Genomic DNA, 14,863 nt, shown 5'->3' with positions numbered 1-14,863 from the left:
CTTAACAAATCACCAATTATTAGAAGTATATTTTTTATCTTAACTGTTCAACAATTATTAAAATACTATCTTATATATAAAATTCTAGATTCTACAATATAGTTTAAAAGTAACAACTGATATATTCTATAAGTCATCTTAACTGTACATCAATTGTTAAAATACTATCTTTTGATATATCATTCCAAATTCTATAGTATAGTTCAGAATTATATTCTAAGAGCTTACTTTTGTTTTCTCTTACAGATCTAAAAGCTAAATGTAGGATCAGTTACATTTTTTAGAGATTCCCCTTAATCCATTGAAAGGTATTTTTATACTCTATCTTTAGGAATCCCAAAAAAGAAACAAGTTCAGTTTTTAAAATCTAACTCTTGCCTTCCTTTTGTGCCAATCAGGCTTCCCTCTGGGCATCTTTAAATTCTCAAATGTATCTTCCCTTCTTCCTATAGCACTTATTTGAATTCAGGGAACGTATCCAAATGTCAATTTTGCAAGGAAAATGTCCCCTTTGTAGCCATTGTAGTTTTGCTTTGATAGTTCAGTTTTTGATGATTGATGTAATATAGTTGTCATTAGATCAGTCAAATCTTTTTGTTCTTCCAATTCTATCTGGGTTAGGTAGAAAGTAGTAGCTGGTGTTATGGTTGTCATTTGATTAGTTGAATTCTCAATATAGTGTATTTGAAGGCCTTTAGTGTCTTCACTCTTAGTATTGTTTTCTTCAGATGCTGTTGCTTTTTGAGTTGTAAGTTTTGTAGTTGCCATTAAAGTTTGGACTTTAAGGTTTTCTGTAGGTTGCTTTCGTTGTTCTTTGAAATTTCCTATTGTAGTGTTAGTTTCCACTTCTATTTGGTTTTGGTTTATCTTTTCCTCATTTAAAGTCAGAATTTGATTTGGTGGCTTTGAGTTGTCAGATTTTTCTTGCAGTTTGGCTTTAATTTGCTCTGTCATTGCCAAAATCGTGTCCAGTATCGGTTTATAGTCAAGTGGTGGGATATATTCATCCATTTTGCTATTGTTTGCAGCTAAATCTTCCATGGAGGCTATTTTAATAAGAATCAAGGATTATCCACCTCCAAAAGAAATGTTTTCAGTGCCAGGTGTTCCCACACTTATCTTTAAGAATAATGTCAAGGACAGCTCTGTTATTCAGTCAGCTCTCACAACAGAAAAAAGAAATTTAGTTGCTGTACCAGGTTTCGCCACAAGATGTCATCAATAACATAAAATGCAATGTAAAAACTTTTTTTTCCAAATTAATATAGAGCTTTTGTAACATTAGTCCGATTTTTTCCCTTAATTCATAGCTTAGAGAGAAAATAGGATAGTGGATCCCTAGCAAAAAATAGGAGCTTTTCTTTGCTGAATTAATTAAATTTCTTTTAAAGCTTTAAGGCTTTAAGATTTGTTCCCAGAGTAGATATTCGTCGTTTTTCAAAAGATGGTGAAAGAAATTTTCAGGAAGGTCCCACAGGAGGATGGTTAAGGGAATAGGAAAGGTAAAGGCTCACCCAGGTCCTCCAGATTGCTTCTTAGTGCTGGGTAGTGCTTTTGGCTTTTGGCAGGGAGCGGCTTAGTGATAGGCCATCTTTATGGCCGGTCTCTTCTTCTTCGGGCCAAAGGAGATTGTCCCGGATTCAAGCGGAGGGCTGCCGCCCTTCTGCGATCGCAAGAAAGTCGTCCTCTTGGTAATCCCCCTCCAGGGTGATTTTTGACCCTTTTCAGGGTCCTCCAAAAAAGAAAAAAAAAAAGGACAGCAGGAAGCGGACTGTTGCTGCACGTCCGGAAGTGCCACGCGCACAAACCGGAAGCCCATGGTAGGGTTAGTTTTTGTGTGGTGGTTAGTTGTGTGGTGTATTGTGTTTGGGTGCTGTGTCGGAATATGAAATTTTTTGGATAACCGTTACTGAGAAAGATGTGAAGCAGCTGTTTCTCCTGGCCATTCTGAAGAGAATTGAGAAACAAGTTACTTTTGTGTGCAGTGGGGTAGTTGCTTGTGAAGTTGAGGATCTGGTCCATGTATGAAGGTTTGAGGTAGACTCAGGTTTCAGGTTCTCCATTGTCTAATCTCCTTATGTTGATGTCGAGGAATGGGAGTCTGTTGCCTGTTTCCTTTTCATATGTGAATTTGATCCCAGGGAATATGTCATTGAGTAGGTGGTGTGTTTCTTCAATTTGGGAATGTTTGATGATAATGATGGTGTCATTAGCGTAGCATGTCCAGAATTTTGGTTGGGTGGTGGGTAGAGCTGTGGATCTGAGTCATTGCATAATTGCTTCTACTATTAGGCCTGATATGGGTGATCCCATCGGGTACCTTGTACTTGCTTATAGATTTTCCTGTTGAACTTGAAATATGTGTTGAGGCATAGATCCAGGTGTTTCATGATGGTTTATGTGGACATGGTGTGTTCTGCAGTGGCATCATCTTTGTGGGTGTGGTGTTTAGTGAGTAGGTGGTATATGGTTTGTTTAGCAGGTCGATGTCGATCAATGTGAAGAGAATGGTAATATTGAAGGAGACCCTGATTTCTTCCTTCTTGATCTTAGTGTGCTTGATACATTGGAGAAATTGTTCTGGGGAGTTTATTGAGTGGGTTGGATAATTGACCAGGTGTTTGAGTTTCCTCTGCAGGGTTTTTGCTAGTTTGAACTCTATGTATAATTAATATATCTAAAATTATCTCAGTGAACTGTGTGTATAATTAATATGGGCTAATAATTTTTTGTTTTCACTGAAGTATCTCAAGTGGTAGATGTTGGCTGTTTAAAACATTTCTTTGATGTATATGTATTTCTAGCTCCAATTAGATTAATATTGTTAGCTTTGCCAAAAACCTCTCCACAGAGTAATTTGTCTGATCTTCACATGGTTTTCAGTGTGAATCATCCACTTAAGAATTAAGGACAACTCCTTAGTAGCATTCCCATCCCCAGCCAAGAAAGATCTACCAGCAGCTTGAAAAGCCTAATTTTAGTAACAAAAGTTGTAAATAAAATATGGCTGAGATCTGTCTTACATTGCAATATGACAGAACTACTACAAATATTGTAAATTAGAGTTGCCCAACCTTTCTGTCTTTGTGGACTGGTATGGGGGGGGAAAAGGGGATGGTTGCGCGAGCAGCCGGCAAGCACGCACACATGCACAGCTCCATTTGCTTGAGCATAGTGCATCTGCCATTGATGCAAATGGAGTGTGCATGCAAACGCCTGCCTGCTGCTAGCACAAATGGGGAAGCGCATGCATGCACAAATGCTCCCCCCCCGTTTCTGTGGCCTGATTGCAAATAGCTCATGGCCCACGAGTGAGCCATGGCCCAGAATTTGGAGACCCCGTTATAAATAATTGTTTAAATAATAATTTAAAAAGTTGTTCATTTCTAATTATCCTAGGATGGAGATTCTTCAGTAAGGAACACTGCATCATTTTCCTTGAGATCACCACAGTCAGTATGTTCTCCCGCTGGAAGTGATGGGACCCCCAAAGGTACTTTTATAGTTTTGTATTCTTGTAGTTGCACTCTTCTAAAATATCCAAATAAAGACGATACCAGATATAGTTCAGGGTTGTATAATCTTTTTTTGTGCAGGGTGTTGCCCTGCATGATAATGACTATGACAAAGATGTTAAATAGGCTAATATAAAATAAAATACGATTTTGTCAAATGGCAGTGAAATTAATCAGTTTTCACTCTATTTCTTTACAAATGAAGTGTTGGCTTCACCTTTGCAATTTGGATCCATAAGCGATCCTTGACAGAAATTAATAATTGGTTATATAAGAAGAATTGATTTTCTGAAATGTGAAATTATTACAAATATTTAAATTCAGTATTAATTTTGAAAAATGGGAATTTTGAAATTAAAATAGTTGAAGAAAAAGATCAGAAAATAAATAATTTAATTGAAAATAAATGTACGAATTCCTTTTTGTCTATAAGAGAAAGCAAAATTTCATACTCTTAACTGCCAATGCCATTTGAAATTTTAATATATTTCTAATTTTTGAACTACCTAGCAAAATATACTTGTTTCCATTGTTTTGTAATTCCAAACGCTCATTTTTCATTGAGGTCCTGAAAAGCTACTTTGTGGGTATATTTGGCTCTTTATGGAGCTGAATACTACAACAAAATTAGAAGTGGAGGTCATTCTATAAGGGAAGAAAAAAATCCAGTTTAAAATCATTGTTCTAATTGCTTACTCAAAGTATAGAAAGCACATACAATCTTATTCAAATAATGATCTTTAACTTCAGTATAGTATATGTTTTATATGCAGCCCAGGCAAGCCGAAAGATTGGGTACCCATGTTCTAATGAATCAATGTTATCTGATTATTTGAGAATCTGGTCAGTTTACTTTGACTATTGAGTCTATTTGACCAGTTGATTTGATGAAAAGTTTGTCTTCACATATGCAATTTTTAGGATTTGATGCATTGAATCATTTTAAAGGAATGATTTGATTCAACTGCCTTTCAAAGTTTCACACAGTTCCATCACTTATAGATGTAACAGAGAGATAAAATCAACCCTTTATCAGGTAGTCTGAAAATCTTTGTTCTGCCTGTTTCTGTGGAGTCAGCAAATGTAGTATTTAAAAACCAAAAACATCCCTTTAACAATGTTCCCCTGATCACTGAAATATTGAACATCCTTGTTCTAAAAGAATGGAGTTCTGGCATTGTCAGTTTTATGGATTTTTATCTTAATAGTTAATAACTAAAATCACAATACTAATTCTTAATTCTTTCTAATTAAATTTTCTTAGCAATAGTAGGTATTTTCTGTATTACAACAGCAGATGATAACAAGTATAGCATGATTTATGAAGACTAATGTCAATTTTCCAACTAAATGGATCTCTAAATAAACATATTGTTCCTGTGGGGAACATCAATTGTGCTGGCTAGTTCCATTTTAGAGGAAAAGTATTTTCAACTGGGGAACTAATATAAATATAATTATTTAAAAAACACATGCACACATTTGCTTTGACTTTGATTTTTACTTTAGTATATGCTAAGCTGACAATAGTAATTACAGGACAAAAGTAAAAGGGGAGTTATCCTGATCATCAGCTTCATCTAGAAATCTCTTCTTGGGTGGTCTGAAAGAATGTTCATTGAATAGGCTGCTGCATAGAAGATCAAAACATCTTGGATTACTTTATTATGTTCATTAAATATTTAGAAAACATTCATATTTTTATATCAATTTTATGCATTAAAAAAGTAAGATATTTAAACTTTCAGGAACTCAACAAATTCTCAGTTTAAATTATATTTTGAGTATTTGTCCCTTAATATTTTTTTGGGAGTGATAGTTGTATACCTGTTAACCATTGGTATTAAAAGGTTAGTGGAAGTGATTTAATTATATTAATCACTACTAAATTATTTTAATTAGTTGTAGAATTGTGGACATTTTTTCTGGGGGTTTTTTTTGGTGAATTTTCTATTCAAGCATACTGATTTTGTTTGAGTTACTAGATTTTTTATTCTTTTCCATAATAAAAGCCACAACTAACATTAGAATTGCGCTAACTTTATAAGAAAGAGCGTTTCAGAAAGGATGGATATTTACTTTTTGCATGGTAAAAAGAGTCTTCAAAAATAGTTTGTTTGCATAGTATTTATCTCCATATTGTTAAACCAGAAGTGTACGTTTGTAGCTCAGAAATGTATAGGTTGAGCAAAAAACATTGTTATTTTTGGTATATTAGGAGTTTTTTGTATTAGAATTTGTGTATTAGAATTTGTGTATTCATTCTAAAAGTACTCTTGATTTTAAGAAAAGCCCAAGATTCTGATACAAATTTTGATAACATGCTACAGGTAAGTATTTCCTCTTTCAATAGTTATTATCATGGACCCATTAGTGTACATTAATCTGCTTATGGTAGGTTAACTACTGATAAATCCAAAAAAATACATGAATACAGTAGAATGTGATTAAATCAGTTTCTCAAATTTGAGTTTATTTTCCTTTGTCCTCTTTCAGGAAGTGAGAGCAATTTATTGAAGGAAACCTATGCATAAAGATATAAAATGCTTGTGGGGATAAATACATTGAATTATCTTTGTAATTTATGGCTTGTTTCTATTTAATGGAAAGGCGAACATATAATACTTGAAAGACTGAATTGATTATTTTATTTTTTATTTTAATTCCATTTATATCCCGCCCTTATCCGAAGACTCAGGGTGGCTTACAAGCTTAGCAGTAGCCTTCATTCTATGTATATGCCTGCTTATTAGGGCTTTCATACACCCCCCAAGCGGCATTATTACAAAGTCAGCTTAATTGCCCCCAACAATCTGGGTCCTCATTTTACCTACCTCGGAAGGATGGAAGGCTAAGTCAACCTTGAGCCTGGTGGGATGCGAACCTGCACTAATTGCAGGCAGATGGTGTTACTTAAGGAGGCATTAGCCCACTGCTCCACCAAGGCTCTCATATTATGTAGTGTATGTAGTAGATTATGTAGTGTATGCTGTATCAAATCAAATTTTAAATATTTGTCAGTTTCATTTGTGAAGCTTAGTATTTAAAATACTACTTTTCTTTATTATTTTAGTGCAAAATGATTTATTTATTCATGCGTTCAAATTAATTATGTTGCAAGTGTATGACCTTTTAGATACTTTTGTTTGTCAAACCTAAAGTGACTGACTGATTGTGCTTTAAGTAGATTTCTAGTTCATTAAACTTGTAAAAGTGTTGTAAGATTTGTATGCTGCAAAACCTCAGAATTTCTTAACTTTATAGATTGGTATGAATCATTCTATTTGGGATAAAATTATTAGTGAATTTATAAAAAAGTCCACTATGGACTGGAGTTCAAAAACTAAGGATAGTATTAGTTAATAAAAATGAATAATGAAGAATTTTTAATCATAATAAAAATACAATAATAAGATAACTTTTGTGAAAAGATGGAATTTGGGTTTGGGAATTTTAAGGGGGAAGGTATTAAGGCACAAGACTGCTCATGTGTTGGGAACAATGTATTTTCTAGGATTTCCTAAATATGTACTAAGGCAGAGCTCCCTAACCTTTCCAGCTTGTTGGCCCGGAAGGAAAGGGAGCAACAGGGAAATGTGTGCACATGCTGCCCTGTGCGCGCATGCCCAAACAGGAACGCGCACGACGGTGGTGCTAGCACATGCACAAACGGGCCGCGTGCATCCATGTGATGCTGGCAGCCATGCTAGTGTCCTTGCATATGTGTCTGCTAGCACCCGTGTGGTAGTGCTAGTGGGAGGAGGGAACGCTTGCCAGCTATTCCCGGGGCTGGGTGACAAACAGGCCACGGACCACAGGTTGGGGAACCTGTACTAAGGTATCAAACATGCTTGTATTTTGCATTAGAGTGAAATTGACTCATCTATAGAAACGGGTATACATTTACTTTAATTCTCTCCATTTAAAGGAAGATAGATTCATGAATTCCTGAAGAAGTAACAAAATGTAATAGATTTACTATTAGAATAGCAAAACATCTCTTGACAAACATTCTGATAGAGCAATGAGCATTTGTAAATTAGAATTTCTTTGAGAATTTGAAAATTGCTGATACTAATCAAACTGAGCCACTTATATTTGTTCAACTTGCACATGAAGGTGAGCTTAATAAGAAAAACAAATCTAATTAAAAGACCTCTTATTCGCAGTAGGTTTCTTTCTAAAGATAATCAGTCATGGAAACTTTCAGGTAAATCAAACTACCTGATAAAATATGCTTGTCTTCATGTATATTTTAGTTGTGTTTATTTGTAAAATATTTTTCAAAAGATTGCATATATCAGAGCTTCAGGTTAAGTATTTCCTTTGCTGACTTCTTTTTGTAATATCTCAACATTAGATGGAAGTAAATGGTCAATGTAACTGAAGTCCTGTCCAGAATAACTGTACTCAAAGCAGATTTATTAGAAGCTTATTTGAAAAAAAAATGTAGAAGAACAATTCCATAGTCCTTTTATGCAGCTTGCTCAGTGGCATAATTTATTTTCAGGAAAGTTTTTATGAGTTTTCAAAATAAATAAATAAATGCAAAATAAATAAAAATGTAACTTCCAGCTTCTAAAGATCAACAGCAAATAATGTTTCTTAATGATACTTTTATAAGAGATTGTTCACAATTCATTTTGTACTTTATCTGGGATCCTGAAAACATGTTGTGAACTCCATATCATATGCTGGATTGATCGCTTTGGACAAGGAAGAAATAAACACTCTACTATACAATTGCTCATATTAAAAAAAGACCCTATAAAATGAAGGTGTCAAATATGCCTGTGTTATATATAAATTTTGTTTTTCAATTGTACTTGAATTTAAAGTATGGATACTATGAAAAGTATTAAGTAGTGCCTTCTAGTTGCTTCACAGACTGTGGCCTGTCTATTGGTGTAATAGGATACTGATGTTTTAAATTAATCTTAAATTTTTGTATCTGTGATGCTTCCTAATTGAAAATACAACAGCATCATGTAAGTTAGTAATCTGTTCCTACCTTTTTTCTCAAGGGCAAGAAGATTTATAACTAAGAAAGGGAAATATTTTGGTTGGCAAAGAACAATTTCAATAATTGATTGTTTTTAAAAATTGTTTATTAATTTTATCCCACATGAGTCCTTTAATGGATTCTAGATGATATCCCAGTAGTTTTGTGGAGACAGAAATAAGGTAATAGTTTGTCAGAGAAAAGAAATGCATTTGTTTTATGAAAAGATGTGATAGGAAATCCACTTTGCTTATTTCTTTGAAATATATTGTCTGAACATTGGGGAGGATGTCATGCTTATAAACAATAACATATTGTACATAATGTCATGGCAACTACTGTCTAGTATGTAAATTTACAATTCGTATGTACGAATGGTTTCAGTTAATCACTAAAAGAAAGGCAAGTAATCTAGCGATTAAAAATTATTTTCCTGTGTAAAAAATATGCAAGCTTTTTATGTTTAATGTTATGTTTGTATACTGCAATGGTGTTTTATTGTCTATATTTTGTGCTCTCATCACTATAGTGGGGGGGGGCTAACTATTTCAGTGCTAACCTTGCATTGGCTGATTTTTGTTTAATATTTGTTTCTAATAGCTCATTTCTTGATCTGAATTGTGAATGTATTAAGTATTGCATTTTTTTAGTATAACTCTTCTGCTAGATGTGGATTGGCAGATTGGTAGGCATAGATTTTGTTGCAGTGAAGATAATTTATTTTCAGAACTCATTTTTTTTGTATACATATATATGTATTAATATGAATTGTTAATAAAGGTTGTTACATTGTGTGTGCTCTCATGAAAATATGAATCTACATAACTACTCAGTTTTTCTAAATTATTATTCTAGGATCAAGACCACCTTTAATACTTCCATCTCAGCCTCCACCTTACTCATCACCTAGAGATGTTCCCCCAGACATATTGTTAGATTCTCCAGAAAGAAAGCAAAAGAAACAAAAGAAAATGAAGTTAGTCAAGGATGAAAAAGATCAGACTGAAAAAGCTGCAATGTATGATATTATTAGTTCTCCATCCAAGGACTCGACTAAACTTACATTAAGACTCACTCGTATAAGATCTTCAGATATGGACCAGCAGGACGACATGCTTTCTGGTTTGGAAAACAGTAATGCATCGGAAAGGGATATATCTTTTAATGTGCAGTATCCAGGACAGACATCTAAAACGCCAGTTACTCCGCAGGATATTAATAGGCCTCTAAATGCTGCTCAGTGTTTACCGCAGCATGAACAAACAGCATTCCTCCAGGCGCAACAAGTGCCTGTTTTACAACCGAACACTTCAGTTTCTGCAAAACAACCTCAAAATCCTTTGGTACAGACACATCCACAGGTTTCACAGCATGGGACTATTACGCCATATGATGAAGTAGAATTGGATGCATTGGCTGAAATTGAACGGATAGAACGGGAATCAGCTATTGAAAGGGAACGGTTTTCAAAAGAAGTGCAAGACAAAGGTAAAAATGCTTGTAGTCTAAAAGATAGTTGAATATCCTTGGTGTGGAAAGATACTATACAATTGCTATAGGGATATATTTTTGACAATGCACAGCAGGTAGTTTCAAAATGTCAGAATTATAGAAAAATATTATTCCTTATTACCTATGGCAGTTACAAGAAATGGCCTGTTGCTCAAACCATATCTGTTCACAGTCTACGTTTTTAAATCACAAAAAGCTATGGTACTTAAATGTGCTTCAACCTATACAGGTAGTTCTCGACTTAAGACCACAATTGGGACTAGAATTTCCATTTCTAAGCGATGTGATTGTTAACTGACTCATGCCCAATTTTATTTTTTTTTGCTGCTGTCATGAAATGAATCATTGTGGTTAAGTGAATCACGTGGTCATTCAGCAAATCTGACTTTCCCCATTCAATTTGCTTGTTGCAAGCCATCTGGGAACGTCACAAATGGAAGTCATGTGGCCCCAGGACACTGCAGCTGTCATAAATATATGCCAATTGCCAAGAACACTAATTTCAATCACGTGACTGGGGAGATTCTGTGATGGTCATGAGTACCAATTATAAGTCGCTTTTTTCAGCACCGTTGTAACCTCAGACGGTCAATAAACAGTCATAAACAAAGGATTATATTAAAACTGCCGTCACAGCATCCTAAACTAGAATCAAGCAAAGCATATGGTTTAATGGTGAATGAAGGACAAAGACATGTAAAGACCTATGTCAAATCAACACTGGAATTATGATTGACTAATTCCAAATTCTTAATATAGGAATTGTTATAGTTGCAAAATTGTAGAGCAATTCCACTCATGTTTACTCATAAATAAATCTTGTATTTGAATATAGGGGGATTGAAATTGCCATAGATTTATTACCTCAGTTTTTTGAAGATTATAATACCTTCTGAAATTGAACTTGTGGATGCAAGATTTAAATTGTATTTTTCCCCTCAAGGAAGATGTTTAAGAAATACTTCTTGAGAAAATACTGAAACATTTAAAAAAATGTACTAAGAAAAATAGGGCTTACAGAAAAATAATTGTAGATGAATTGGAAATGAATGAAGACAGGAGGAAGGGGAAAAAAATAAGAAATGGTTGGTCCTAGATTAACACCTGCAATGTACCATTATATACAATAGTTTTCTCTGATCTGGAACAAATTGAGTTCTATTTCAAGAAAGGTGGCAGATAAAGTTTCTTAAATCAGTCCTGATCAGAGGATGGTGTGAGATCTGTTTATAACAGAAAAAAAGTGTGAAGGAAAAATAATAGTTTGAGGTCATTCATTTGAACTTTGGCTTACATTCCATAAATTGATATTAAATAGAGCAGGGCTTTTCAACCTTTTCACCCACTGTACCACTTTTAGGATATGGCAACATCCGAGTACCACCAGTCACCCAGCAAGGTGTCAAAAACTTGATGACCAAAAACAAAACAAAAAGGAAAAAAGTGATGAAGTACAGGTAGTCCTCGACTTACAACAGTTTGCTTAGTGACTGTTCGAAGTTACAATGGCATTGAAAAAACTGCCCCCCAAGCCACAGCCGAGCAAGACACCTGCCTACCCGGTGGCGCGCTTCCTCCTGTCCGAGGTTTTCATTGTTGTGAGCATTTCTCTTGAGGATTGGCAGTGGGAGTGTTTGGTTTTTATTCCCCCCATCTGCTGGGTGGTTGCAGCAGGTTTGGTCACTTCACATAACCCTGGGACACTCTGACCGTCATAAATATGAATCAATTGCCAAGCATCTGAATGTAAATCACAAGATACTGGGGATGCTGCAACATTCCAGCTGATTGGTGCTTCTTTTGGGCTTAGCAGAAGCGCCAGGATCAGCGCTGAGCTCCAGCTGGAGCCTGGCACTGATCCTGGCGCTTCCGCTGAGCCCTGACAGCCCTGCAGCTCTAGCCGTCTCTCGCTCAGGCTTGTGCGGTGCTGCCACCGGTTCAGCTCATTCCACCACCACCACCACTTTTCTAGGATGGTCGCGAACCACCTGCCAGGTGCCAATGTACCACAGGTGGTACCCGTACCACTGGTTGAAAAGCCCTGAAATAGAGAATGAAAGAAAAAACATGATCAAAAAATTGATCAGTATGATTTAGAATCCAAGTAGCAGTACAATAAACACAGATATCTATATTGTCTGGAACTATTACAATCCTGGGAACATATATAGTAGTCCCATTTTGATAAAGTATTAAGTGTTGGAAATCAGAGGGAAGATTATGCACAAAAATTCCAGGTAATTTCAGAAAAGAAGACTATGTATTGCATAATTGATTCCAAAAACTTAATTGTAAAATTGGTGACATAGGAACATACCACATCTGAAGTCTTTTTAAATTGAACAATAAGGTATGATTTCAATTCCTCCTTATGTGCAAAGAAAAGTTTCAAATAGTCAAACTGATTTTATGTGCCAGAATCATAGACCAAAGTATTTATTGTAAGACTTACTTGACATCAAACAATCATTTTCAGTTAAATATTTGCTTTAAAGATTCATAGTTAATTATTAAATGTTATTAGAATTAGGTCAGCCTCTTTTTTTTTTTTTAGAAATATATGTTGCATCTCCATCTAAATGACAAAAATACGGTCTTGGTAAATTACGTCCCAAAGTTTTACCTTATTGCTTGTTCAAAGTTCAGTATATTTTAATAATATATTTTTTAAAAAATTCTGTATAGTTTTTTTTTATTTGAAGAGCTTAGTAGACAACATGGATTTATTCAGAACAAACCTTATTAAATTGACACTATGGAAGAGACTTAGTTGCCCAGTTGAACTCAACATACTGAGGTTTTTGTTGTGAAATTATCAGGATATAATTTGAAAAATATGAACTAGAAAACTTTGAAGGATTTATATGCTATTATTTGAACATTCGAATCTGGAAATAACAGCATGGCACTGTTATTAAAATTAGACTATTCTTAGGCATTCTTCATGAGCCGAACAGATTTTATTACATTTGAATATTTTAATTATTACCTGGAACAAGATAATATATTATATCTAAGTTATATTGAAGATAGGCCAAAATTTATAAAAATGTAAAAACAGATTAAAGCTTATCAGGTAGTCTTCGACTTATAACCATTTGTTTAGCAACTATTTGAAGATACAATGGCATGGAAAAAGGTGCCTCATGGTCAGTTTTGGCACTTATGACCAATGCAGTATCTCCATAGTCACATGACCAAAATTTGGGTGCTTGGAAGCCAGCATATATTTATAATTATTGCAGGATACCAGGATCATGGGAATGCCAGCTGGCTTCCAACAAGCAAGGTCAATGGGGGAAAACTGAATTTGCTTAACAACTGCATGATTTACTTTACAACTGCAGCGATTTGCTTAGCAACCATGACAAAAAAGGTCATAAAATCAGGTGCAACTCATTTAACTGCTTTATTAAGCAATGGAAATTCTGGTCCCAATTATGATCATACATCAAGGACTATCTGTAAATATTGTTGTATATTTGGGGCTTATATCTTGTCCCACATTTCAAGAGAAGGTCATAGTTGGATCATAAGTCAGGACAGGTGCTTCTCAAGTTACAATGACACATTTATCAAATGGCACTGGAAAAAGTAACTTATGACTGGCCCTTGCACTTAAGACCATCACAGCATCCCCGCAGTCACATAATCAAATTCAGGTGCATGGCAACTGGCATGTATTTAGAATAATTGCAATGTCCTAGGATCACGTGATTGCCATTTACAATCTTTCTAGAGGGCTTCCAACAAACAAAATTGATGAAGGAAGCTGGATTTGCTTAATAACCATGTAATTCTCTTAAGAAATCCAGCAAAAAGATAATAAAATCTGGTGTGTCTCACTTAATACCACATCAATAATGGAAATTCAGGCTCCAGTTATGGTCATAAATCGAGGACTACCTTTACTGTATACAAATTGAACATCACTTTTGCTTTGTTACAGTGGCATAGTTACAAGGCTAGATAAAATTTTATTTGTAGCATTGTTTCAAATCTTACAGAATTTTGTATGGAGATATTGTAGCAAGTGAATTATGAAATGACTTTAATCTCTATAAATCTACTATTAATTGGTTAAAAATTGTTCAAGGTTAAAAGCTGTTCATGTTTGTGAACAATCCAATCATTGGAGAGTATGATCATATAGTGCTTTCCATGTGATATATTTTCTTTCATAGATTGAATCAGAGGCTGAGGTTACCTACTGGCTTTCTGCAGAACAAAAATTCTATCCTTCTACTTAAATTTCCAGTTTCTGCTGCATATAAGCTAAATGTATTCATATTATGTTCATTAGGCATTATCTCAACTATATGCCAAAGTGAGCATAGTACATGAGTTTGTCATTTTTATTTAAAGTGCAGTTACTTGTCTTGCTTTTGTCATATATAATTTTGAGGAACTTTGTTTTCTAGGATTTTATATATCTTTCATATTTATATCTCTCTCATAACTAAATCTAGTTACTCATTTCAAATTTCTACTCATTTTAAATTTCAGAGATAACATGAAAGGCTATTTATTTCCTTCATTCTGCTAGTATGGAATACTATTGTGCTTCTGATTAGGTGAAAAATTTAATATGTAATTTTAAACTAGAATAATATTCTACCTATTTGTACTAAATTTCTGAACCAAATTTTTATTTATATTGTGACATTATTTGTGTTAAAATGTTCTTAATCAGATAACTAATATACTGTATTTTAGCAATGGGCTTTTTGGAGATCTAATTCTAAACCATAGTAATTTAATAATTTAAATACAATTTTTACATTTTGAAATGCAAGTTAAGGTGGCAAAAATAAATTTGCAAATATCTCAAACT

The 14,863-nt window shown here is 34.3% G+C and overlaps 1 protein-coding gene across 2 annotated transcripts in view; it reads left to right on the top strand.

The window, feature by feature from the left end:
* NIPBL (NIPBL cohesin loading factor) overlaps positions 1 to 14,863 on the top strand; it is a 169,246-nt gene that overhangs the window by 77,101 nt on the left and 77,282 nt on the right. For both annotated transcript variants that reach the window (XM_083354590.1, XM_083354591.1), the window contains exons 8-9: positions 3,400 to 3,493; positions 9,373 to 10,005. In XM_083354590.1, the coding sequence (XP_083210716.1) occupies positions 3,400 to 3,493; positions 9,373 to 10,005 (727 nt within the window). The remainder of the gene's footprint in view (positions 1 to 3,399; positions 3,494 to 9,372; positions 10,006 to 14,863) is intronic.

This window comes from Vipera ursinii, assembly GCF_947247035.1.
Source record: "Vipera ursinii genome assembly, chromosome: 2".
In the NCBI taxonomy this organism is placed as follows: Eukaryota; Metazoa; Chordata; class Lepidosauria; order Squamata; family Viperidae; genus Vipera; species Vipera ursinii.
Note: the sequence above shows the minus strand (reverse complement) of the source record. Positions and strands in the feature narration are given on the sequence as shown.